Source organism: Phasianus colchicus, chromosome 9, assembly GCF_987193195.1.
Source record: "Phasianus colchicus chromosome 9, bPhaCol1.hap1.1, whole genome shotgun sequence".
Lineage (NCBI taxonomy): Eukaryota > Metazoa > Chordata > Aves > Galliformes > Phasianidae > Phasianus > Phasianus colchicus.
In genome coordinates, this window is record NC_143444.1 from 11397913 (window position 1) to 11424076 (window position 26164).

The 26164-nt window shown below is 50.3% G+C and overlaps 2 protein-coding genes across 5 annotated transcripts; both read left to right on the forward strand.

Moving 5' to 3' along the window:
• The first annotated feature begins 1884 nt into the window (after positions 1 to 1884).
• Positions 1885 to 4970, forward strand: C9H1orf53 (chromosome 9 C1orf53 homolog). The gene is made up of 4 exons (XM_090145906.1): positions 1885 to 1951; positions 2559 to 2866; positions 3351 to 3452; positions 4741 to 4970. Exons 1-4 carry the CDS (start codon positions 1885 to 1887, stop codon positions 4810 to 4812), a joined length of 549 nt encoding a protein of 182 aa, XP_090002032.1. The 3' UTR covers positions 4813 to 4970.
• A 2973-nt stretch (positions 4971 to 7943) lies between these two features.
• LHX9 (LIM homeobox 9) lies at positions 7944 to 25568 on the forward strand. Of its 4 annotated transcripts, none has more exons than XM_090146146.1 (6): positions 7944 to 8146; positions 12781 to 12899; positions 14388 to 14590; positions 15341 to 15696; positions 20524 to 20726; positions 21872 to 22131. In XM_090146146.1, the coding sequence occupies exons 2-6, from the start codon at positions 12783 to 12785 to the stop codon at positions 22127 to 22129; spliced, it is 1137 nt and encodes a 378-aa protein (XP_090002272.1). In that variant the 5' UTR covers positions 7944 to 8146; positions 12781 to 12782; the 3' UTR covers positions 22130 to 22131. The 4 variants fall into 4 exon arrangements, with proteins under 4 accessions (XP_090002272.1, XP_031451666.2, XP_090002271.1 ...); XM_031595806.2 differs by lacking the exon at positions 7944 to 8146 and adding an exon at positions 11544 to 11803; XM_090146145.1 differs by lacking the exon at positions 7944 to 8146 and having other exon boundaries at positions 12178 to 12899; positions 15344 to 15696.
• The last annotated feature ends 596 nt before the right edge of the window (positions 25569 to 26164 follow it).

Genomic DNA, 26164 nt, shown 5'->3' on the forward strand with positions numbered 1-26164 from the left:
GAGTCCAAAGGGGCCAAGTGGCAAACAAAGACACATTTCCATTGAAATGCCACAAAAGAAACCATGCAGAGGACATTATTCTTGACAGGTGACGCTCATTTCCAGTCCCCCCAAAACATGCTGTCAAGACAGTACATTCTGCAATGCATCTACATAAGCTCAGCATCTCTGCGTACACCAAAGATTTGAGGATGTAATTCCCCATTGTCTCCTCAGAACTTCCCATTATCTCAAAGGAACCATTACACTGCAATGGGGAGTTTATAGCCTGACAATCTCCAGATGCTCAATAGCAAACGTGACCACTGGCGTGGCCCTCATCTCACTGCGCAATGCATCACCATGCTCAGCCACACAAAGCCAGCAGGAGGTACTGCCAGCTAAGAACAAACTTTGGCAACACCTTCTCACTGAAATACACATTTCAGATTCTGGTTGTGATGCTTCACCTTGAAGTCAGTCACCAAAGCTGACTTCAAGGCCCTCACTGCAGAAGCCCCAACACACGCAGGATTTCCCAGCCAGCCCCAGAGCTGCTGGTGGGACCTTCCTGCTGCACAGGCACAGGGCTGCGTGTTAGGAGTGAGCAGCCAGCACTGCCCATCTGAAGTTCTGTATCTCAGTAGCGCTCACTGGCAGTTCTGTGAGAGCAGAACAGTGTGCTGCCAGCTGCAGACATTTCAAGCCAAGTGGACAACACAGGCCTTGCCCGCCAGTCCCTTCTTACCCACTCAGAATGTAGGGCAGTCTTGAGTAAATAAATAGCACTGATTGCTCATTTCAAATGTATTGTCTTTTTTTTTCCTTGAAAAATGAGATATTGTCAGCTGCTGCTGAAGTTACATGAGACTAGGATTAAAGAACCGGAACCAACATCTGCAAAACAAGCCCGGTTTCATTGCATTGGTTAACTGAAGTGTACAGCTCACCCAGCTGTGAAATGGGCTGCTCAGCTGGGAAACAACACATCTTCCACTCCTGACATTTTACTAAATACAGATTTCCTTAAATTAGTATTGGTTTTTATGGTCAGAAGTGTTAAACTGCATTGTCCACCAACTCAGTCTTTAAGAACAAAGTAAGTGGCTGTCATGCTGCATTCCTTGTCCATGGTTCCTTCTCAGTCATCATTCAAACCCAACTGAAATGTCTGATTACCACTTTTTTTTTTTTTTTTTTTTTGGGGGGGGGGGAGGTGGCAATTCAAATAATAGGATATGAAGGGCTTAGATTTAGATTCCCAGTTAGTGGGAAGCTCCCAGACCCACAGCCATCAAGAAACAGGTGTGCTGGACGCTTAAAGGCTGCTGCAGAGCTGTGAGGTCAGTGAACGACATCTCTTCTGACATGGTACATGGGACTGAGCTTGGTGAGGCCATGGGCACATAAACACAGAGGTGGTACATTCAGTCATATACAAAGATTTAAACTTCTACTGCACTAAGATTATGGCATTGTTTGGCTGCTGGCTTCCTGGATTGTTTTTCTTGAGTTGAGTGATAAGGTTATTGTATGGAGTATAAAGCAGACCTAGGACAGAAAACAAGCTCCCAGATTGGGCATTATGTTTGTGTACACTTCTGGATCCTGGAAAACACCCACAGAACATTACATGCACTTACAAACAAAATTAAATTTTGATTTAACACAGTTAATCCATCCTAAGGATAATTACTTAAAATTATTTACTGCTGCTGAAAAATAGTTTTTTCATAAACACAAAGGTGGAGCTAGTAATGCACTGTCTTTAAAACTGGCCTACATCTCCCTTGCCCTGAGCTCCTGAGAATCACATTAGTAGTTGCAGTGACTTCAGGTAGCACTCATGTCCCCTGCTCTGCAGCAGCAGCGTTTTTGGCAAGGAGACAACACACTGGAAGCAACATGCTTCAGGCATACGCCTTGTGCCACACAGGGGAAAACATTTGTGGAACTGGCCAAGTCATAAACGGTAACAAACCCTGTTTCCATGTATCTATATATCCTGCTGTGCCAGCTGGATAAGTGCAGCCAAACTCTTTGATGGCAGTATTTCAGTTGGACTGCTCAGAGTCAGGGGAATACATGACTTTACATCCAGTTTTTCTTTTGAACAGTTTGTGTTGGGGTCCCACCAGAATTATCATGTCTGGAAAGGCCAAAAAAGGGAGCAAAGAGCCGAGCGCTGCCTGGGAAGGAAATGGGTAAGGAAGGGAGAGGGGAGCTGGGGCACCTCGGGGCTGGAGAGGTGGGACAAAGCACACGGGACTGGAGGAGGCCGAGCAAAAGGCACAAGGTGGGGAGCAGCACCGGGCTCCTGCGCTGCCGGTTTGCGCTCTGCTCCTCGGAGACAGCGGTCAGAGGGAAGGAGCTGTGTGAAACCAGGGCCGCGGCGCCAGAGCTAAGCAGCCCAGCACAGGAACACGGGAAACCGCAAGCGCGTGGTGACTGGGCCGAAAGCACGAAGAGGGGCGTCACAGAGCTCAAACACCACGTGCAACCTGAGGCCGTGCTGAAACACGGAATGGGAACAATGTGACCGTCCGTCTGTAAATGTTACCCAAACACGGGGGCACAAGGACACACTGCCGCCAGCCCTGCCCGTGCTGTGCCCGACGAGCCCCTCCGCGCGCCCCTCGCAGCTGCCACCCGCCGGGCACAGCCGGGACGCTGGTCCGGCCCCCGCTCCCCTCCCGCCCGCCCTCCCCGGCCCGGAAGCGCACGGCGGCCGTCCCGGAGCGCCCGGCCCGGCCCGGGAGCCGCCACGGGAGCCGCTCGCAGCGCCGCGGCCGCCGCCGCCCGCCCGCCGCCTCCGGGGCGTCCCCCGGCCCCGCAGCTGACGGCGCTGGAGAGGCGCATCGTGGAGCTGCACCGGGAGGCGGCCGCGGTGAGAGCGGGGCGTGCGCCGGGACCCTCCGCCGGGGGCTCCGGGAGGGAGGCGCTGGGGCCGAGGGAGGCCGCGCGGAACGCCGGGCCCGAGCGGAGCGCTGTCCCCGGGAAGGAGCCGCCCCTCCCGGCAGCGCCGCGCAGACGCCGTGGGGGCTCCGTGTCCGCCCCGCGCCGCTCCGGGGCCTCCCGAGTGCGGCCCGTCCGAGTGCGGGAGCGTGCGGCGCGGGGCCCGGGGCTCGGAGCGGGCGTGGCTGCGGATCGAGAAGATCTTAAGCGGCGAAAGATGTTAGACGCTGTCCGATAACTGCGTGAGATGGTTTACAAGTAAAATGCGAGAGGCTGGAATTCGGAAAGGGAAGAGGAAGTAGAGCAGAAAGGGAAAGCGGCCGAAGTGGAAGCGCTCCCTGTATCCAACCCGCGTGCAGTGGTGGGACCTCGGGGATCCGGACGCCCTCCGGGCTGAGCTGTGTGTCTGTCCACAGGCGGGCCGGCAGACCTACGTGGACCCAGCCACGGGCTACCAGGTGCTCACCGAGGCCGCCCACTTGCGGAGAGGTAAATGCTGTGGCTCTGCGTGCAGACATGTGAGTATGAAACTGTGCGCCCCAGCCCTGCCTGGGTGCCATCCCTGTGACTTGTACGTTATTGGTGCTGGGGCAGCAGGAGTTGGCAACACATCTTGTGTGTCCTGCCCTGCCTTGGAGAGGATCTCAGACATGTTAAGTTCAGGGAAGGTTATTGGCAGATTTTCTTAAAATATTGGAGCATTTCCCATTGACATTATCTCTTAGAAATAGCATGAAGTGCCCTGCACAGGAGTTATTTGACTGACTCTTGGTTTATGGAAGTTCTGTACAACAAGTCCATCAGCCAAGGAAAAGAAGCAGTATATCACAAAGCCTGTGTCCAACAAGCATTCCTATTTCGGGGATGTGAGATGGGATTTGTCTCAAAGACGGCTCAGTTTTCCAGAACAGTGTTTCAAACTTTGGAAGCTATGTTTTGTAGCAAGATGGAGAAGTGACATAAGGTGCAGGATTTGGTAGAACAGTAGATGAATGTCATTAAGCAATAGAGGCCATCTGATGAGAACTGTGGGTTTGTGCTCCATACGCCCAAGGAGCACCAGTTCTGTTGCTTCCAGGACAGACAAGGCCAAGGCCACAGTCATCCCCCAGGCAGGCTCTCGTTACAGCTGTGCCTGAACTTTCATGTGAGTACCACTCAGGGTGCAGTATACACGGGGCTGGCCATGGTGCATTTAACCTAAAGATCCCTCTGAAAGCAGTGGAGAAAGGAGGTGAACACGTGTGATACACAGTTCAAATATGCGCAGCTGACTGTGGCTCTGCTTTAGCTTTTCCTTTTTAAAGTTGCTGCCCGAGTGGCAAAGACTTGTTTCTTCAGTGAGATCTCTCTCTTCATGTAGGGAAGCTGTCAGGATGCAGAGCTTTGGGGACAAAGAGTTTCAATTGATCAGGACATGGTTACAGATGTACTGAGAGCCCAGGATCGTGCTTTCTCCCCTCTGCTCCTGGTGCCGTGCTGTGCTCTCAGCTGAGCTATTCTGGGAGCTCTGGTATGCACAGCATTTCTGCAGTTACATACAAAATAAAGAAGTTTAAGAACAAAAGATTGTTCTGGACAGTCAAACTGGAATGAGTTGGAAGGATACATTTAGGAAGTGGTTTCTTGGACGCTAATTAGGACCATTTGCTTGGGGTTGCCATTATTTTCCTTTTAGTCTGGAGGGCACAATAGATCAAATGATTTATATATCATTAACAATTCCTGTTAACCATAAGCCGAGCCGGGCTTTTCCATACTGATTACTAAGTAATGCAATAATGGCTTGTTTTATTTCTTCTGCAGTGTCCATATGAGCAAGTTAACGTAAGAGACCAGTCGAAAAAGAAGCGCTTCAACTCTTTTTTCTATGTGTGACCATGAACACCTCTGCACTCAGTGAGAACGGCTGCAGGACCTGAGCACACCTTATAGCTCCACGTGGCTGCCACCACCAGCACGCTGCCATGCGCCGTGCCTGCAGCCGGCACACGGTGACTGCGCTTTCATTGCAATAAAGCACCAACTGAACGGTGTGTGCGTGTGTTTTGGCACAGCATTATTGATCGCTACAAGTAACGGGTTTATCCACTGTTGGATTGTATCTGGTCATACCCATGAATTTCACTTGGAAAGAAGTCAGGAAAGCAGGTGTATGCGATAATTTACATCCTCCGGGTGTATTTACTGTCACTGTTGCATGCAGCAAAACATGTAAGAAATATTGCTGATTTTGGGTACATTCTGGAGTTTGGATTGTTTTTTGGAGGGGTCAGGGGACAGTGATACTGTACCGTGTGCTGTGCTGCACGAAGGCAGTGCTTTCACGGACAGCTGCAGCCAGGGGCAATTTGCTACTAGGGCTGAGCTCAGCTCACAGCTCCCCCGGGATGCCACATCCCTACCGGGTGCCGAGGAGCAGACCCGGCCGGGCCACACTTCCAGCTGGGTCTGACCCGAGGCAGCTCCGGGTTTCCCCGCACACTCATGCTGGGCTGAGTGCCTGCCCTGAGATGGGGTGGGAGGAGGACTGTCTGGGCAGATTGGCCTGTGTTCTTGAATGATTTACATTCTTCGTATTTGATTGAACGACTATCTGATCAGTGTCCAAGTTTGTTAAAGGCTTTGGAAGACGAAAGTGTTCTGTTTGCAAGCATAATACAAAGTGTAAAGTATGCTACAAAAATCTGCGAGCAGCCGGGAGGTGCCGAGCCCTGCTGTGCGTTGGACGGACCCTGAGCGGGCGCTCCTCCGCCTTTGTTCCGTGCACACGGCAACCCCTCTATTTCCTACTGCAGCCACTGCTATCTGCGCTGTTGCTCTTACTGCCTGGCACAGCATCTCCCCCAGATCAGCTCCCAGACCGGGCGGCACCAGGACGCGTCCCGTCGCGGTGCTGGTGGGCGGCGGCGCCCCAAGAGCCGCGGAGGAGCCCGGCTCCGAGCGGCCCCGGCCCTCTGCCCCGATCTGGCGGCGGCGTCCCGGAGCCGCTGCAGAACGGGACGGGGGGCACGACGGGCTGCGCTACGCGGAGAGGCGTTTTTCATCTGCGTACTTTCAGACGAATAGGGCGGTTTCGTTTGGGCTGGAAACTATTGTCAGTTGCTCGGTGTCCTATTTTGCTCCATCCTCGACTCCGGTTGAACGAAATGTCTCGAAGCCTGTTCCAAAAAGATGCTCGTACAGGCTTCCAGATGTTAAGATTTAGATCATTTGAACGTCAGCGCAGCCTTCTGGTAACAGAACACATCCAAATGGATTTCGTTCGTATATTGACGTCCGTCAGACGGGAAAGAAGCACGTTTTAGAGCTGAAGTCCATCCCGGCCGTGTTAGCAGCGGGGTTGCAGGCCGGGCGGGGCGAGCCCGGAGTCCCGGGGGCACCGGGGGCTGTGCTCGAACGCGGGGCCGGCGCAGCCCGGGCCTGCCCGCAGCAGGCAGCGGGGACAGACCGCGGCCCTCGGCGCCCCCGGCCCGCTTCCCGTCGCCTGCGGAACCCTTCGGTGAGGGGCACAGCGCGGGCAGCAGGTGGCTCTACCAGAACCACTGCGGCAGGGAGAGGGGCGACGCCTCGGGCGCTATAGGGAGCGGGGCCGGGCACCGAGCCGCCACGCAACAGCCGCCCCGCCGCCATCCCGGGCTGCTCTATCCCTAGGGCCGCCCCGGCTTAAACTTCCCGCTGAGGAGCGATTTACCGCCCGCCACCCGAGGGATCAAACCGGCCCAGCCCCGCAGCCGCACAGAGCACCCTAGATCACCTGCGCACAGGGCACGCCCTGCGGGGCTTTCTCCCCTCTCCTTCCGCCGGCAGCGCTGCCCCCCCTCCCCTCCCGACACCCCCGAGCGCTTCTCCGGGCGCGCTGTCGCTCCGTGGGACCCCTCTGCTGCCCGCGGGGCGGAGCGGTCTCCGGGCGCGGCTCCCGGAGGGGCCCCGCTCGCTGCTTCCCGGGAGCAGAGCGCTGCCTCCGCCCGCCGCCCGGTTCCTTTTCATGAGCAGATCGTTAGCATCCTTTGCCGGTTTTCCTTCTTCTTCTTCTTCCTTTTCTTTATTTTTTTTTTCCCCCTTTCTTTTTATATGAATAGATCACCAACCTGGCCACGTCGACCTGGCGGTCACACAGCTCAGGGAAGAGGAGCTGAGACTGTCACAGGAGCTCAGAGAAAGCCCCGGGGAAGGCCGGGCAGATATCAGACCGCGGGGAGAGCGGCTCCGGGTGTCAAACGCGAGCCTCGAGCTTCTATTTTTCTGTTGTTTTGAGTCGGTGGATCAATTGTCATCGGTCCTGTCACCTAAGAAGCAATGATTCCGATTCAACTTGGCATCTGATTTTATTCTAATGGGTTAAATTGGGTTCACTTTTTCAATTATCCCAGGTTTGACTGCGTAGTATTGCATGACAACTCACAGTTTCATCGGGTTTGGCAAAGCGAGCTTGCTCCGCGAGTACGTATATCATATCACATCAGATCAGGCTGAAGTTTGCTGTTTAGTGATTCCATTCTCGAGTCGCTTTTTGTAGAAGTGGGAAGGGTTGCTGCAGTCCGCGGCTGGTTCGGCACGATTCGGGAAAAAAAAAAAATGCGGCGAGATGGCAACAACACGGGGTTCGCCGCTCAGCTGTGAATTAAGCACAGAACGAAGCAAGCGACACGATGGGGAACAGCTCCGCTCGCCGCAATATTTTTAGCAGCCTCTCAGCCCTCGCCTTTTTTTAATTTCCTAATATGCTCTTTGCTTTATTAGTTTTATTTACAACCGGCTCCCATTAACACCTCACCTGATTACTGAGGAGCTGAGACAGCTAAGCAGGAAAACCCAGCAAAGCGGCCAAAGCTGAGAGGTGGGAGCCGGTTTGGTTTTCATTCGTTCTTTTTATTAATATTTGTTTGTTTTGTTTCGAAGTAAATATTTTGAAGCGGGCAGCAAAGAAAAGGCAGGTAAATGCGTGTGCTGCGGGGGTCAGAGGTGAGAAATTCGCGTCAATTCCGTATCAGAAGCGATGTAGCGAGGGGGAGAGAAGCGAGAGGGGGAGAGGGAAACAATCCTTCCACGCAGCAGCTTGTTTATTTTAATTAACGTAGGGATCCTCCGCCAGGAACAAGGACCCACCTCCATCTCCCGGCTGAGCACCGCGCCTCTCCCCACCCAGACCCCAGCCCTCGCCGCTCATAAAGGAGGGCACAGTTTGGGCAGAAGCTCCTAAGGTCGCAAGGTAAGGTCCTGCGTGAGCCCCTATAAGCGGTGCGGCGATTCAGACCTCACGATGCCATTTGCGGGTGTTCCTTTGCCGTCGTGTTGTGGTTTTTTTTCTTTTTTTTTAAACCAACAGCCAGAATGGTGGTTCCCCCAAGTGCTTTCGCAGTCAGCATTCGGTGAGGGTGTTTTAATCCGGACAAACAGCAGCCTGGAAAGTCCAAGCCGTTCTTTTTAATAAATACGGAGCTGTGTTCTTTATTCCTTTTTCTTTCTCATCTTATTTTTTTCCTTCCTACGAAGGGCTTCCCTCACCTGTCTGTGAACGTAGCCGTTAGGAACATCCTTCCCAAAAGCAGCAAAACACGGTACTTTCCGATGGCTAAATCACACCCGGAGTGCGCATTCGATGGGGGTTACCGTCAAACCTCCGAGGAGCTGCCGGCTGTGCTCCGCCGCGGTGAGCAGAGCCGCTGCGCGCACACCGCGATCCGCAGCCCTGCTCGCTGCTGCCTGGCCGCGGGGACGCGTCCCTGGCAGTGCCACGCTAAGCGCATCGCGGTCGTTTATTTCAATATCACCTCCTTCGGCAAATGAACACGCGGCTCAGTGCGCATTTTCAGATTACCGGGCGCTCCGAGTTTTGCTTTTCTCGGCGCGATGCTCTGTGCGGGTAGCGCAGCCCCGCACGTGCCCGAGCAGCGCCGGCCTGGCCAGGAGCAGCGGTGCGGGGTGTCGGGGCGCTGATCCCGAGCGGCTCTGCTCCTGGGGTGCGGGGCCGGAGAGAGGCGGTGACGGGAAAAGGTGTTATGGGCGCCAGAGGGGAATTTGAAACAATACCGAGATGTTATATATATATATATATAAAGCAATCAATTTAAATGCAGAAAGCAACCTTGGCTACATTCGGTATCACCGTCGAGAGAGTCGACTTTACTTCAATTCTCTGTCTGTGTGCTCGACTCCACGGGGCGACGAGGCGGAGAGGCAGTAGCCCCGTGCCCCGCAACGAACTGGCAGAGCACAGAATAGCGATAGATTGTGAACCCAAACCCAGCTCCGAGCGCCTGGCACGGGCAGCAGCATCGCCATTCGCTGTCGCCGTTTGTGCACTCGGATCCTCCGGACGCGATGTGCCGGGCAGAGCCAGCGGGGCTCAGGTGCCCGAGCGGGACCGAGCCCGGTGCCCCCCCGCAGCCGTGCTCCTGGCGTTGGCTCGCAACGGGGGGGATGAATCAAACTCCTTCTGTCCCTTGCTCCCTCCCCGCCGCAGTGCCCTCCCCTCTCCTCTAATTATTGCTGGTCAATTATTAATTTGCATGAAGACGTTGTCCTAAATCCCCCGAACTGAGCGCAGGATCGTTCACGCTGTAATAGGCTTTAGCCTGGAGCCCGTGGCCGAGAAGAATGAGAGCTCTATAGCGGAGCGGTGCCGGCATCGCGTGCCGCAGCCCGCCCGGAGCGCAGGGGGACTGCGGGGGGGGTGGGGGGCTGATGGCAAAGCCAGGCCGGGAAGGGCGGGCCGAGCCGCTGCGGGCTGTCCTGGGCTGCAGAGTCCCGCGGCCGAACCCCCCCATCCCACTGCTCGGGACTTTCGCAAAGGCCGAGCACGTACTTAAGGAAAGGAAAAATCCGGCACTGACTGAAACGCCTCGAACGTTGCCCATTAGATGTCTTCCCAAAGTGCTGCGGCGCCCCGCAACGAGAAACTGCGTTCGGAGGCCAAGTGTTAATGCGAATGGCTTCATAGCGGATGAAGAGCTCGATTTGGGCTTTAGATGCCCCGTTGCGGGCTCTCCTCCCCAGCTCGAAGGGCAGCGGCTCCCACAGAGCCCGGCCGTGGCACCCTCACCACCCGCCCGCAGCGGAGCGGTGCCAGGACAGTGAGCCCGGTGTACCGGGAGCTGCCGCGGGCCTTCGGAAACGGAGAACTCACGTCTGATGCTAGCAACAAACTTTTGATGTCCCCTTAGGTAGGCAACACATTCATCAGTAAGCGCTTCAGAAACCTCCGGCCTCCGTTAGCGGAGCAGCAGATCCCTAACGCTACCTGATGGAGCAGAAGGGAAGGGCCCTCTCATTAATTAAGCGCGCCCGCCTGGAGGAGGTTCCGTCGTTCCTGACTTTGCTTACGAGCCTGCCCAATTATTCCTAACGGATCCGCCGAGCCCGGGCGGAGGTGACAATGTGGCACCGACGGGCTCGGCGCTGGCAAGGAGCGGCTCTCGGCCCTGCACCTGCGGCACATCGGTGCCCAGAGCGCCCGGACCGGCAGGGACACGCAGGGACCGCGCAGGAAGGACGGGGTTCGGGGTGCCCCTGTCCGGCAACCGCGAGCACCGCTTTTGCTGTACGGACCGGGGGAAAGCGCGGAGCCAACGCGAAACCATTCTCTGCTCTGGTGCGGGCAGCGATCCCCACAAAATAGCTGAACGGGAATAAAGGAACATTTCGTTGGGAGGAAAAATAACAAACAAACAAACAAAACAAAACAAAAAACCACTAGCAGCAAACCAACCCAAGCCCTGAACGTTCCACCACAGTGGAAAAATTTCACGCAATGTCTAAAACTAAACTCGTCTCTAGAAGAGATGTTGCGCTCACCGCAGGCGCCCGCCGGGCAGGCGCAGGGCTGCGCGCAGCCGGACGGCCGTGCGCGGGGCGAGAGCTCCTGCCGAGGGCTCCCAGCCCTCTCCCCGGCGCCGGCCGCCCGAACTCCCCTCTCCCTTCTTCCTCCCGGGCCGTCTCGCTCCACGAAGTGGCTGCGCAGCCCGGCCCGGCTGGGCTCGGCCGCAGGGCACGGGGGCACCGTGAGGGAGGGGGCCCGGAACGGCTCCCGGCCCCCGGATCGAATCACCTCCTTTATTTTTTCCTGATGGCTCATTGTGCTAATTGACTTGTTTTCTCCAAGGAAAGCCCATTTCTCCCTCCTCCTTCCCCCTCCACAGTTGGTGTTTTTTGTTTTTTGTTTTTTTTCCTTTCTTTTCCTTCTTCTTCTCTCTCTCTCTTTTTTTTTTTTTTTTTTTTTTTGGTTCCCCTTTTCATCTTTAACCGAGACTGCTCTGCAGGATTCCACGGCTGGTAGGGGTTTCTGCCCGTTTTAAGGGAGATTCCCTCACCCCTTTGAGCTTCGTCGATTTTATAGCTATTACTCTTATTAAAACACACACGCACATACAACGCATTGATTTCCATCCAAAAGGGCTAATTACATTACTTACAGTAAATAGCAGCCCTGCTGTCCGGGGTCTAGTGTGCCAACAGAGAGAAAAAAAAATCCCGGCTTATTTCACTTGATTGACTTCATCTTTGTGTGAAATTGTGTTTTATGAGCTGTATTCTGGCACTCGGAGGAATGTAGCAACACTCAATCTGCAAATAACATTAATTTTAGCTACTTAGGGAGAAAGAGAAGGGAGGAAACCGGCCGCCTGGATCTTGGGTTACATGGAAGAGGTGACTCGAGGAGCCCCCGAGGATGGCTCTGGGATGCTTTGCAGAGGAAGTGGGGGCTGGGGCACTCCTTGCAGCGGCCGCGCTGGGGCTCGGCGTGGAGCGTCCCCCAGGGAGTGGGGAGCGCGGAGCTGCCGCCAGGAAGATCCTTCGGTAGGGATCGAGGTGTCAGGAAACAGCCGGCAGCTGTTCCAGGGTAAGGCAAGGAAGAGCAGTGTGAAAAGTAAGTAGGAAAAAGGGGAGTGGAGGGGAGGGAGAGCAGGAGAGAGATTAGCCAGGAAGGAATGCGCCGCCCGGACCCCTGAGCGCAATGACCGCTGGCAGCCGGAGTGGCGAGGGACGGGGGGAGGCGAAGTCCCGTTTCGGCTGAGGGCGGGGGGCTCGCGGGGCCCGCGCTGCCGGCGGTGGCGGGGCGGGCTGTGCCCGAGGACCGTTCGGGACCCGAGCGGAGTCCCCGGCTGCCGCCGCCCCCGGAGCCCCGATCCCGGGCGCGGAGTCTCCGCTGTACGGAGCGGCCCCGGGGAGCCCGGCCCCGCCGCCGCCTCGCGGGACTCGGCGTTTGGGGGGAGGTAATAAAGCCCACCCCACCCACAGACCCGGCTGCGATGTTTGTCGCTGCTTGCCCATCACTAGGGGTTGAGAGGAGTATGACAGGTCTTTGTTGTCTGAATAAAAATCAGTGGCGGCTCAAGGGAGAGAACTCCTCCTACTAAATTATCAAAAATGGGCTGGCTTTAGTCTCTTAACAAATTGGACAGAGCTCCGGAAGGCAGCAGTCCCAAATCCAACCTACAGGCACTGGGAACTTTAAAGCAACCAGGGACTGCTTGAAAATAGCACTTCTTTTTGCTTTCTTTGTATTCAAAACTATATTCTCTCCCGACCGGTTCTGCCGCCCCAGGTCCGAGTCTCTCCGGTCAGGAGCCCCGGCTCTCCAGAACAGTAACAGATCCTTTAGCTCGCTTTTCTTCTTTGATTTTTCAAACTAATTATTATTACATTTTCTTCCCCTTGTTTGTTTTCCGCACACCTTCAGGAAGCCCTCGGTGCTTGAGCAAAGAGAAGCTCCTATTGCAACCTCCTTCCCTGTGCTGTGCGCCTCGGTGTAAACATTTTGGATGATCTAAAGACTCTGGGGTCTGTATATGGAAATAGTGGGGTGCAGAGCAGAAGAAAATACTTGTCCTTTCCGTCCCCCAGCCATGCTTTTCCACGGGATCTCCGGAGGCCACATCCAAGGAATCATGGAGGAGATGGAGAGGCGATCCAAGACCGAGTCCCGCCTGGCCAAAGGGGGACAGATGAACGGCCGAGAAACGGTAAGAAAGCAGCCGGACCTCCTGGAGCGGGATCCCTGCGAGCGTGGGCCCGCACGGGGCAGTCCGGCCTCGGGGAAGGGAGAAGCTGCCTGCCCCCGTCCTGCCCTGCCCCTGTCCCGCTTGTACAGCCCGGCCACTGTTGCTGTAGCGCAAGGCGCTGCGTCTGCCGGGCTCCGTTAGTCGTTTGTTTCACAACTGCTGCCGCGTGTGCTTCCTGGAGTAAGGGGGCAATGCGTGAAATCGCAACGGGGACGTTTGTAAAGCCGCTGCAGCAGCAGCCCGGTCCGGCCGCCGTGCCGGTGGGAGAGGGGCTGAGGGGCTGCGGGGCTGCTCGCACTCTGTGCTCCCCGGCACCCTCGGACGGACCCGCAACCCGCGTCCGCTCGTTGCTCGTAACCATTTTTGGTCTCGAGTGCGGGATCGGTACGGAGGCACCGCTCTTTCCGAACGCAGCGCCGGCCGGTTATTCTGTTTAGTGGCATCTCCCCTTTCTAGTGGCGGCTCCGAGGTTTTCATTAATGTCACGGCCGATGGAGAACGGGATCCCTTTCTTCCCAACTTTGTGGGGCTTCCGCCCGCCGCGCACGAGGAACAGCGCACAGAGTAGCGGCCTGCAGCCCGCCTTGCCGCTTCAGCCGCGGGGTCTTCTCCTCTCTTAAATAGCTCCCGCTTTGTTCTGCGAGAATTTGCAATGTAAATCCCACTCGCTTTTTCAATTGCTGTAAAAAGGGGGCGAGGAAAACGACTTCAGATTTAAAAAATGAACGCGGAGTCGCAACTTTAAAACGGTTGCGACTTTAGAACAAGAAGTTCGGGGCGGTTTTTTCCCGTCCGTTTCTCAGCAGGCGCCTCTCGGAGCCTCCCGGCCGAGCTTTTGTTGCCGCCGTTCCTCCACCCGCCTTTGTCCCGAGCGGCGCTCCCGGAGCTGCCGGGAACCCGCACCGCTTCGGGCCGAGAGACGCGCGGTGGGGCTGACCTCGGGCCGCGTCCTTTCCCGGCAGGGCGCTGAGCGTCCTTCACCACTGCCCCTCGCATCGCCACCTGTCATCTTTCTTTGATTTCTGCTCTAAAGTGCCTGGTTTTGCCTAGCACGGGGTTAGGCTGTTCTAGGCATGGGGAAAATTTACCAGAAAATTGACGCAAGCGCGCACCCTCTGCCATAAACTCCTAGTGTGGCAAAACGGTGCTTCCCTACTTGAAAACGCTATTCTTCGGGAGCATTCTAATATCAAAATGTGAAAGTGATGGGGAAACTACTGACTTAAACTTCAGAAACCCTAAGAATCTGCTTTCCTCCTCTTGCTGCGGCCTAATCAGCAGCTTTCACGCACTGCAAAGACACGAGCTGGTTAGGAGCGGTGTGACGAGACAAACGCGAAAGCTGAACCCCGGTGAGCTGAACTTGGCGGCCCGGGCCCGGGAGGGTCCCTTTGTGCAGCCCCAAGGCCGCCCCGCTCCGTGTCTGATCCCTGCGCTGTTGTTTTGCAGAACATGCCCCCCATGAGTCCCGAGAAGCCTGCTTTGTGCGCCGGGTGTGGAGGGAAGATCTCAGACAGATATTACCTGCTGGCTGTTGACAAACAATGGCACCTCAGGTGTCTTAAGTGCTGTGAATGTAAACTGGCTTTGGAGTCAGAACTCACCTGCTTTGCCAAGGACGGCAGTATTTACTGCAAGGAGGATTATTACAGGTACAGCTATCAGTTCTCACGGGTCCAAAATCACGTCCCCTCCCCAGGCATTACGAACCGAACCGCTCTTTTCTTCCGCACGGGAAGCTCGCGAAGTAGCTTTTTGCGGCCAGCTATCCCCTCACGCGTCCCCTCGGAAAAGTCTCGCACGTTTACCCACCGGGCGGGCGGCCGAGCACGTGGCGGCCCGGGAAAGGACGAAAGAGGCGAGCCTCGGGCTCCCGCCGCTCCGGGTAAGCGCAGAAACGCAGCCTGCGGCCCGGCGGAAACTTTCCCTCCGACCGCCGCGCTCCGCTTCCCCGGCCGAAGGAGCGGCGGACAGCGGCGAGGCCCGCACCGTGCAGGGCCGTGCCCCTCGCCCAGCCCCGAGGCGACGGCGGCTGGGACAGAGCGGGGGCCGTTCGCTCGAACGTTTCGGCTCCCCCAGGGCTCGGATCCCCGCCTCCTCTCCTCCGTGGCCTTTCTGGTCTCTAAACGAACCGAAAGGAGGGGGCCGCCTCGTTTTCTCCCCGCTGGCGGCGGGGAGATTTTGCTCGCCGCACAACCTAAGCGAATAGGTCAACTGGGCGGAAAACTCGAGGCGTTTGCCCGACGGCCGCGGTGCCGGGTGCCTGCGGGAGCCGTCCCGGGGCGGGGAGGGACGTGCGCGGCCCCGGGCTCCTCGCCGACCTCCCGCGGCAGGAGCGAGGCGGACAGCGCCGGGGTCTTCCTTGACCTTTCTAGTTGATGCCCACCGTTCGTTTCCCTCAGAAGGTTCTCCGTGCAGAGATGTGCCCGCTGCCACCTTGGGATCTCAGCCTCCGAAATGGTCATGAGAGCCAGGGAGTCGGTTTATCACTTGAGCTGCTTCACCTGCACCACCTGCAACAAGACTCTGACCACGGGCGATCACTTTGGCATGAAGGACAACCTGGTTTACTGCAGGGCCCACTTCGAGTCTCTTTTGCAAGGAGAATACCCCCCTCAGCTGAGCTACACCGAGTTGGCAGCCAAGAGCGGAGGGCTGGCCCTGCCCTACTTCAACGGCACGGGCACCGTGCAGAAGGGGAGGCCCAGGAAACGAAAGAGCCCTGCCCTGGGAGTGGACATCGTCAACTACAACTCAGGTGGGCAGCGCACCCGGCCTCCCCCCCCACCCCTCCTCGGCACGGAGCGCTCTCGGGCTTCCCCTGGGCCGGGTGGTGCGTGGGGAGCTCAGCCGGGCCCCGGCTCGCGTAGCCACTGGCAAATCAAACCAACAGCTCTCTGAGGGTTGGAGCTTTTGCAGGAAAGCTAACAGCAGCCCTCCTCAAAGGCTGTCTGTGCCCATTAATGTCAAACACCCAAACTTAGCCACTTCCCAGGGTAAAGACAAAAGCAACAGAAAAAGCAGAGAAACACCACCACACCGCTCTTTCTCTATAGAAACCTCGGAGATACGGTTGCCATTATTTGTGTTTCATTAACAAAAACACTTCATCATTTAGATTTCAAAGTATAAGAGTCCAAAAGGATCAGCAAAAAAATAATTTTAGAGCAAGAAAAGGCTAGTACGTGGCCAGCACGATGTGCAGGCAGTCAGAGCAGGTCTCCGATTCACAGCACTGAACTCTCCAGGCTAAACAATCCCAGTTTACTGGCACATAAACAATCAAACTGCACAAGAGGCCAACGAATAAATGTTGTTCCCCATAACTAAGCCTTAACAAATGTAATTAACAGGAACGGTTTCTGCTCTCTTAACGGTAGGAAAGAAACAAGTGTCGGACTCTATTAAAATTTCCTCCCTTTCCGCCACTTCAGTACCCACGCCGTGCCCGAGCACCCCGTGCTAGCGGCTGGAGGGAAGGAAGCTTTACGCGCTATCAGGCGCTTTAAGAGGAGTTTCGTTAGACGGAAGCCGAAAGTAGCGAGGACAAATCCGAACAGAAAGCCCCCGCCTCTCCAAAATCTTGGGGAGGAAGCGCAGCCTTCGGAAGGGGCAGCGGGCAGGGAGCGGGCAGAGGCTGCCCCAGGCGATGCAGCCAGGGGAGCTCCGCGCCGGCCTCAGCCCCCTCCTTCCGCCCCAGTTCGGGCCGCTGCTCGGAGATCCGTGAGCAGCCCCCGGCCCCCCCGCGCAGCCTGCAGCCCTCCCCGGCACGTCCTCTGGGGCTGCTGTGAAACGGGCCGCGGCTGGGAACGGGGTGGCTGTGCGAGGCTATTTCATCTCCTCTGATGCGTAGACCTTGGAGCTGGGGTAATCACTGCGCTAATTGTTCCTTGTTAATTGAAGATGACATTGGAATCCCTGGCTGCGGAGCGGTTTCCAATCAGTCCTGAAAGCTGCTAAAGAAAAGCGAACCTGTGGTACAGCCCTGGTTCATTCAGTGCCGGCCCCTGGCGGGGGGGGTCCCCATCTGCCCGCTCTCTCGAATTCTCACTTGGCCACTCGAATTCCCCAGGTTCCCGAACAGAAATATTTCTAAGGACAAGTTATCATTAGAATTAGGATCAGAAATGTGTGTATGACAAGACACCCCTTACATACTTGACAGAGACATTACTTGTGAATGCGGTCACAGTTTTTGGGTGCGAGTCCTGAGAGTCTCCTTCATTACAACCACAGGGGTTGGAAGATTCACTGACTGCAAAGTGAGATTAAAACCCACTGCCCGCTATGAAAATATAGCCCATTTCATCGAGGTATCACCTAATTTAGAACAAATAAACAAAGAAGACCGCTCTAATTTGATGTCTTACACTTAATGTAGATGGCTGAGGAATTTGATCTGGTCGGGCTGTATTTTTTGCTTTAAGCCATTATCTAGCAGTGTCCAGTGCTGACACATGGTCTCAAGAAAATACAGCTGCAGCCAAAGCATGCATCCACTGCAAACGAGTTCAGCCCATTGACCTGCTGTGCTGCAGATCCGAGGGGAGGAAAACAAGCCTCCGACAGTTATGAAATGAGTTGCAATGGATGGAACTATTTCTTGAAAGAGAAGAAAGATAAAGTTTCTCAGTAATTGGCAGCCACTTCCTACATGCATTTCCCATCCCTTGCCCTGCACTCTGGCAGCCGCCTGTCTCCCAGGGGTACCAGCCTGCCACACGCCCGCACAGCCCCGCACCGCCTCACACCCTGCAGCCCCCAGCACGTGTCTGTCCTGGACCATGTGCTCCACGCCGGCAGACTCTGCTCATGCCGAGTGTGCTCCTACAGCTCCCTGCTTCCTCGGAACAGAGCACTTCCCTCCCTTGGTAAAGCGAGGCAGAACGGCCTGATGAAGCTGGCTGTATTGGTATGGCAGGTTGTTACAGAAACAAATCAGACTTTTAAAGCCAACTGGTGCAGCTGACCCTGATTAGGCCAACAGCCCTACTGAGCTGTGTGCAAAAATTTGCGCATTTGAAAACAGACCCCAGTATCAGGCTTAGACCTGTGCATGCATTTTGTTGTGGAAGAGCCAAGCATGGGGCCAGGGTGGGAAATGGGCTTCTGCTGCCGCAACTACAACAGCTTTTCTATTTTGCATGTTGTTTAGCAGTTTGATTTCTGCTTCTCAGCTGTAAAGTGGAAACAACAATAAATAACTCAAAATGTTGTGAGCTAAAGCCATTCGCGCTTGTGAACTGTCTGCAATTAATGTGAAAAAATGGAAGAAACTATTCAAAACTACTTAAAACGTTCAAAGCTTTCTCTATATTACCTCTTATATCATAGAACTGATATATATTTTGAGGCAACTGTGTTGACTTACAGCTCACAGGATATAGAAATGAGAGGGTGAAGATTTACCTAGGAAAATATTTTACACAGCTGTTGCTCAAAGAGCTGCTACTTCACTTCATAATAAATACGTGTGTGTGAAAAACTAAGAAGAGTTGACTTGAAAAATTCTTGGCAGTAGAAAGCAAAGAGTTCTAGCTCTTTCCAAAGCAAAATTAAATTAGCAACTCCCTGGTCCCATTGCAATGAAATAAGCAACAATATCTTGCCCAATTTTCTGCTTTCTCCTGGTTCTCCAGGTAATGGTATTAAGTTCTGTTGGATGATGTGGCAAAGCCACACAATGCTGTTTCACCCGTGTAAAACAGAGATGGATCTGATCACCGTATGAACAGGAGTTGTCTGAGAATGCTCTGAGCCCCATTCTTTCTTTCTCTTGAAAATAAAAGTCCCAACAAAGTAGATCACAGATGCAAAGTAAAAAAAAAAAAAAAAAGCAGCAAGCAGGACAAAGGAGTGTGAGGAAGTTTGCTTTGCTTTGCTGCTGTACCTCTGAATGATCCAAGAAAAGGAAACACACAAACAGCTTACAAATGTCTGATGCAAAACTGGAGGTCTGAATCTGGTGATCTGCTTTATGGCAGCTGATGAGTTACTGCCCACACAATTTGACTGAAGACAGTGTGACTGCTTGTGAAAACAAGCAGTAAATATAATCCCAATCTAGCCTGAAATTGTTTTTAAGGTAAATTTCAACTCCTGGTGCTTTCTGAAGTGTCACTTTGCTTTGTTTGAAAGAGCAGATAGACTTCTCACCAAGAGTAGAAGCAAATCTAACTATAATTAAATATTCACCTGATTCTCTGTCAAAGTGTTGTCTTAACAGTGTCTGTTCATGTTGACTTGTCTTATAATTCAAAAGAGAAAACACCTTCAAGAAGCTTTCTATTTTCTCTTGGTTTCAAGTTGTTTTGCCTGTTTTTAGCTCTGTCAACATCAGTCTCTTTCTATTGTCTTCTCCCTCTTTCTCTCCTCTCTTTTTTTTGAGAAACTGGGATTAGCTTGGCCTAGTAAATAATCCACTATCTGAAATTCAAGAGCTGTTCAAAAATTCAAATCATCAACTAATGAATCTTGGTCTAGTTTACACACATTCTGACTTCTTTTCAATTAGCTGTTCAGTCATTAGTACTCCTTGCTACAATTAGGTGTTCAATGCTTCTCCTGTTTAAGTGAGCTATCATTACGAAATGGTATCCTGAAAGTAATCCAATGGTTTTTAAGCCAAAGAGAAAAATACAGGTTTTTTTTTTCTTCTTCTTCTTCTTCTATTTTTTTCCATTATTGTCATGTCTTTCCCCAGTGCTAAGTGGTGATGCCACAAGTCCATGAATAACTGCCACTCGAGGGTACAAATCACACCCATGGAAGTGTAATCTGGAACAAAATAATCTTTCGCAGATGCTTTGGAAATCTGGAATGAGTGAAATCAGGGAAAGTCTTTTAAATTTTGGAGCCACTATTTACTTGATTGCTTGCAGAAATCTCATTAATCAGTACCAGCTAAGAGCTGCTGCTGGTTGGGACTGAGACGGAGGGTCTGAATCAAGCCTTGACCAGCTACTTTCCAGAGATGCTTTACAGAGGAAAAGTTTCCAAGAAGTTCACTTAAAATCTCAGGCAGAGTTCAAAAGCATTTATTTTATCAGCAAAGAAGTCCAGATTTTCTGCTTTCCTGATCAACTGTCATAACAAACTTTCCTGCTGTACATCTTTTTTAAAGGTACTTGTGATTTGGAGGAAGGCTTAGGAACATTCAGAATGCTGGCTTGACCTTTATTCTTCTCTCAAGCTAAGAGTGTTTCAATGAGTGAGATTTCAAAATCTGAATGAGATTTCAGATGACTCTTTGGATGCCCAAAGCAAAACCATCACCACAGGAAAAAGACTTGTTTGAAAATAAATGCCGAAGAAGAGATAACTTTCTATGCCTGCCCTTAGTAGGTAAAGGCCTAGGGGACATAGCATGTTTTAAGTATAAGAAAAGGTCATCTTCTAGTTCTTTTTTGTCTCATCTAATTATCACATCTATACTTAGTCTTGCACCATGTTAGTGCTTCTTTCCTTTCTTGCTCTCTAGCTTGCTTCCTTCCCTCCAAATAGTACATTAGCCATGATTATTGCCTTGATTCCTTTATCATACATGAGGCACAGCCACTAACTCACTGCTTGGTTTATCAAACAGGTTGTAATGAGAACGAGGCAGATCACATGGACAGAGACCAGCAGCCTTATCCCCCATCCCAGAAGACAAAGCGCATGCGCACCTCCTTCAAACACCACCAGCTTCGTACTATGAAGTCCTACTTTGCTATCAATCACAACCCAGATGCCAAGGACCTCAAGCAGCTTGCCCAGAAAACAGGCCTGACCAAGAGAGTTCTGCAGGTAAGAAGCCACCATCACAGGCTTGACAGAATTTTCCCCTACTGCTGCCAGTCAATAGCATTTCCCATATGTGTAACGAGAGCAATATATAAATACTTTTGCTAGCTGTGTCCCTAGTGGGTGTGCAGAGGGGTGTGGTATTACATGACAGGAGTGCCAAATGTATACCTGAAAGCAGCCAAATACTGAAATGCAATTTATAAGTAGTTGCATCCTCAAGATGAGGAAACTGTCTCCAGAGTCTGGACCCGGGGGATATCCTGGGACCTGTAGTCTCTATGTGCTGACCTTATTAAGGACAGAGCTAGCAAATCTATTCATTTTACATATACTGGGTGAAGCCCTTGGGCTCCTGTGAGGCAGTTAACATGGCCCCTCAGTGAGCAGATCCTCAATATACAGGAGGTAAACTTTGACCAGTACAATCTTCCAGGAACAGTCTGTTCCCTTTTATTACAGAGGGCCTCCATAGAAAAGTTACTTCCCTGTGAAAGAGCTCAGCAAATGACATTAACAAAATCTGCATAATGGTGTGTGCTAGCTCAGAGAAGTTAAAGTGAGGTATGTGTTGTAAGCTGTGTGCAGAGAAGGGCAGTGATCTAAGGACAAAAAGAATCTATTAGCAGTGATTGCCTGTCTGTATTACAAATCACCTAAAACACTTTCAGTGAACCCTGCAGAAAAGAAGGACTAGGTAACCGACATCAACAAGCTGCATGACAGGGACAGTGTAATTTCCCCTCCTTCCTTGTCAGTCTTTTAAAATGATTAAGATTAAGCCTTAGCCAAAATCTGCTCATTCACCCTTTGCCAAAATCTGCTCATTCACCCTTTGCCTTCATCTTTGAGTCTCGACCCTAAAACTCCCCAGGTGAAGCGAACACCGGTGGCCATGCAAAACATTGCCTCTGTTGGGCAAGTGAGTGAGCAGATTTCCCAAGGCTTGGCACTGGGCCCTGAGCCTTGTGCAGGGCCTGCCTGTGAGCCGGTACCACCAGTAGCAAGCCAGGCTGTAGAGTGATGTGGGCAACTTGCCACGCAAATCAAACATCAAAAAGATGACGTAAAAGCAAGAACAAAGACATACAAACAATCAAACAAACATACAAGCATCGGTAAAGAAATCAATTGGGATTGGTTTGCAGGTTTGGTTTCAAAACGCAAGAGCCAAATTCAGAAGGAACCTTTTGCGGCAGGAGAATGGGGGTGTCGATAAAGCGGACGGCACCTCACTTCCGGCACCGCCCTCCGCAGACAGCGGCGCTCTCACTCCACCCGGCACTGCGACCACTTTAACAGACCTGACCAATCCCACTATCACTGTAGTGACATCAGTGACCTCTAACTTGGACAGCCACGAACCCGGGAGCCCCTCACAAACTACCTTAACGAACCTTTTCTAACATTGCCGTTTTTTTTTTTTTTTTTTTACTCTTACTCTTCTTCTTTATTATTATTATTATTATTATTATTATTTTGATTATTTTCAAGGCTTTTTTTTTTTTTTTTTTTTTAAACAAAATAACAAACCCACAAAATATTTGGGAAAATAAACAGCTTGATGTGTAGCATCTGCAGCCACTTGGCAAATGAGTTTGAAGTAATATGTTGCTATAATAAACGAACATTTATTGTTGATAAATTGTACTCAAATTTTTTTAATTCATCAGACAACCGAAGAGAAGTTCTGAATCATTCTAATAAGTGCCTCTTAAAATTGTATGTTACTTATTTCCACAATCTTGAAAAAAGCATGAATACCACTACTACTACAAAACCCAAAAGTTTCTTTTCCCTCCCTGATAACCAGATAAAAGTCAGTGTAATTATAGACAAAAGAATGCTGCTTTCACGATTGTATGTTCACTTCCAGAACCCGAGATTTCCTTTTATTTTTATAATGCATCTAAAAGTTTTGTACGATTTATTTTTTAAATGTAGACAAATAAATACAACATGGATTAAATTGATGACGTAGTCAGACTGCAAGTCCCAGTGCTTCTTTCTAATGCGTTAGTGCCAAGCCGACCCCCCGGGCACGCTAGGAGCCCCACGGGGCCGAGCGCTGCCCTGCAGCCCTGCACCCAGCCCACACTGAAGGCTGCACCTGGTGGGGGCCTGGAATGGGGCCCATCCAGCACAGCCGAGGCTGTGGGTCTCCGTGCTCACCTCTGTGAGTTACGGAGGGCAAAGGTGGGAAACGCCCTCTGGAATGAGCTCGCTGCTGTAAGGGTATTGTTAGAGCGGAGCAACAGCTCGAGGTGGGAGTCCCTCTGATCTGACATATTGCACAGGGAGGGGTTTTCATTCTGCTCTGCAGTCAGATGGCACAGATTCAGAATTAAATTTTAAAAAAAAGGGGACAGTTTTGCTACTCAGCCTCTGTGCCGTACTACTAAAGCAAACGGGGTCGTCCGGCTACTTTAGCGAGCACCAAAACGATTGCCAACGATGCACAAGCACGTGTACTGTTAAAGGAGCTTTTGTTAAATCACAGTTTTTCAGGGAAATGGAAATAAGCAAAATATAATTTATTAAGATGTTTAAGGAACATGATTTTAGTACGATTTATTCATTACTATTTTGAATTTACTGTAGCTGTTTCCTGAGATTGTATCAGACTCTTTGTTTAACACACAAACTTAAAATCTTTAGTTCCTTGCTATCTTTAACATACGCTTCACCTTTTTTTAACTTTGTATAAAAGGCAAAAATGTTAGCAAAAATTCTTACAAAATTGGGAATTGGCAGTGGATAATTTTGAAGCAGATAAACTCAGAAGCCTTGTGGATGCTGATCTCAATACATTTCTTAGTTTACAATAGCAAACTTTCTTTTTTTTAATTTTATTTAAGCTAAAAGTCTGAATGGTCTGGGCAGTGGTGAATGTTCATTTGTATCCTTTTATTGTAGTTGAACACCAATTAGATTGTGGAGAGTCTCAGAAACAAAACCGGAAAAAAACAGTCAAGATCTATGTCTTGCTTTTAGTGGATTGTTAAGAATAACTTTGCACATATACCCCACTTTTTAGACACCATCAAATCTCTTTTTTGGTGGTCAAAGTGGCTATTTAATATATTTTAAAGGTGTCCTTTTGGCTGTATAAATGTGTGGTTACATATTGACAGTTCACTGCCCACATTAAAGTGCATTATTGTAATTTTTGCTCAGGGTTTTTAGAAAATTAGCACAGAAAAGTAGCTTATTTTTAAAAAAAAAAGATGATGGAAGAGATGTTAACACTGTAATAGAAGAAAGGTGTGTTTGCCATTATATATTTAGCAAGTATGGTTATCATCTTCTACGGATATTAAATCTTGACTTTTCCTATTTCTATTATCTTATGGGCATTTACCACTAACCAGACCAAACAACCTTGGTAAGGCTGAGATCTTTATTAATACACTTTTACAGGTAAAAATATTGATACTTATAAATTTTGTTCTTTGACAGAACAATATATGGTACTAGAGATCTACTTTATTAAGTAGACTAATTAAAACTCAGTTCTACTATGTGCCTTATGATATACCTTGGGAGTAAGTTTGTGAAAAATCAGGATATATGTGTTGTTTGTTAAATTAACTGTTTTAAGCCCTTTTGACACCTCACTAGTTTTGTACTGTTTTACCTCTTATTTCTGAAACTCTTTTTATGGTGTATCCTGTTAGAGGGGACAAACATGTCATAGAAAGCAGTTGTGCACTCTTTCAGATATAGTTGATAAATCCAATAATCTTATATATTGAGCTTCGTGTTTATAGTACAGTAAGTGGTCTAGCAAAATTGTCCATGTTTCTTTGTTTATTGATAAATGCATTGTATAGAAACTATTTCCCCTAAATATTTATGGACCAAACAATTGTGATATATCCTATTAAATTTGTGTGAATAAACCATTTTGAATCTAAGGAGTATTATTTCCCATCAGTTTTTATTATTATTATTTTTTAATTTAAAGCCTACATGTTCCGGAGTGTCTCTTTGCTTTTACGGTACCTGCGAACAATTGGTATTAAACATGCAAACACGGCCTTTTAAATATTCTAAAATACAGTTGCTTCTTAGGTTTTCGATTTCTTCCTATTCAATGTATGTGCTACTGCTGGTGCGATTTAGATGTTAGCCTCTTAACCCCCTTTTTTGAACATGCCAAGTAATGCCCCACTGATTTGATATGGAAACCCCATCATAGGCTTCTAAAAAAGTCAGAAAGCTAGCAGCTAAAGTAATTGCATGACGAATATAACCTAAATAATATGATGAAATGAAGCAAGATTTAATGCTAGGTGTATTGAACACAAACTAGAATTGCAGACCCCGAAAAGCCAGGTTGCTCTGTAGTTTAATAAATTGTCACTATGATTTCTTTCAGGGAGAACAAATCATGGGGCATTACAGCCAAACATCCCGACGTTTGAAAATTCCCTAAAGTATTAAAAGAAGGGGAAAAGTTTGATCGGAAATCCACTGCAGTGAAGACAAAGACAATATTAGGTTATGATAATCATACATTTAAAAATCTATCGAGCCAAAAAATAAAAATAAAAGACTTGATGTCATTTCCTGAATGTTAACAAAACATATGTTATTTTATGGTGTCTAATTAACAGAACTGGAGGCTTCAACAAATTGTGTGGTATTAAAAACAAATTTAGAGAAACTATGTATAAAACCAGAGCAACCTGGCAGCAATCTACCCAGCCCATATTCGAAGAAAACTTTTCTTTAAAAATATCACATTTGTCAAGCACAAGTACTTGTAAAATAAAATCTGAGTGCATTCATTCCACTTGCTTGCTAATGTGTACTAGTCATACCTGTTAAATGGATTTTTGTAAATTCAAAGAGAACTTTTCACTCATTCCAAATCATAGGAATCAAAACCCAGTAACTTTAGTATTATTGTTTCTGAATCCTTTTTTTTTTTTTTTATGAGACAAATCTGCATGCACTTTTCCATCTGTCACATATAGTGTACATTTCTGTATGATGAATTTCTCTTTGATGTTTCTTGTATAATAGCTTTCATTAATAAACATTTTATTTGATGCAAACATAGTTAACTTTATGTAAACACTTAGCTAATTGTTCCAGCTAATTTAAACTCTTCTTTTGCAAAGAAGCAGTACAGCGCAGTTCCAACATGTTATATATATAAAATCAAAAAGAATGAGGTAGCAATACTGTTACACAGCAAAAAGTATTTCCTTTGGTGTTTACCTTATATTTTTTTAATCTGCTGTATGAAACTGACATGTTTTTTTAAAAAATCCCATCGGCATCAGCAGTAAAACAGCCCCGAATTCTTCTTCAATATACGAAAACATAAGCAGTATGTAAAACTCTCAATGACTTTTAGAATACGTGGATATAATTTGTGGATCCCTGAGCTGTTTACAAGGTCACTATGCAATGAGCAAGTACATTACAAA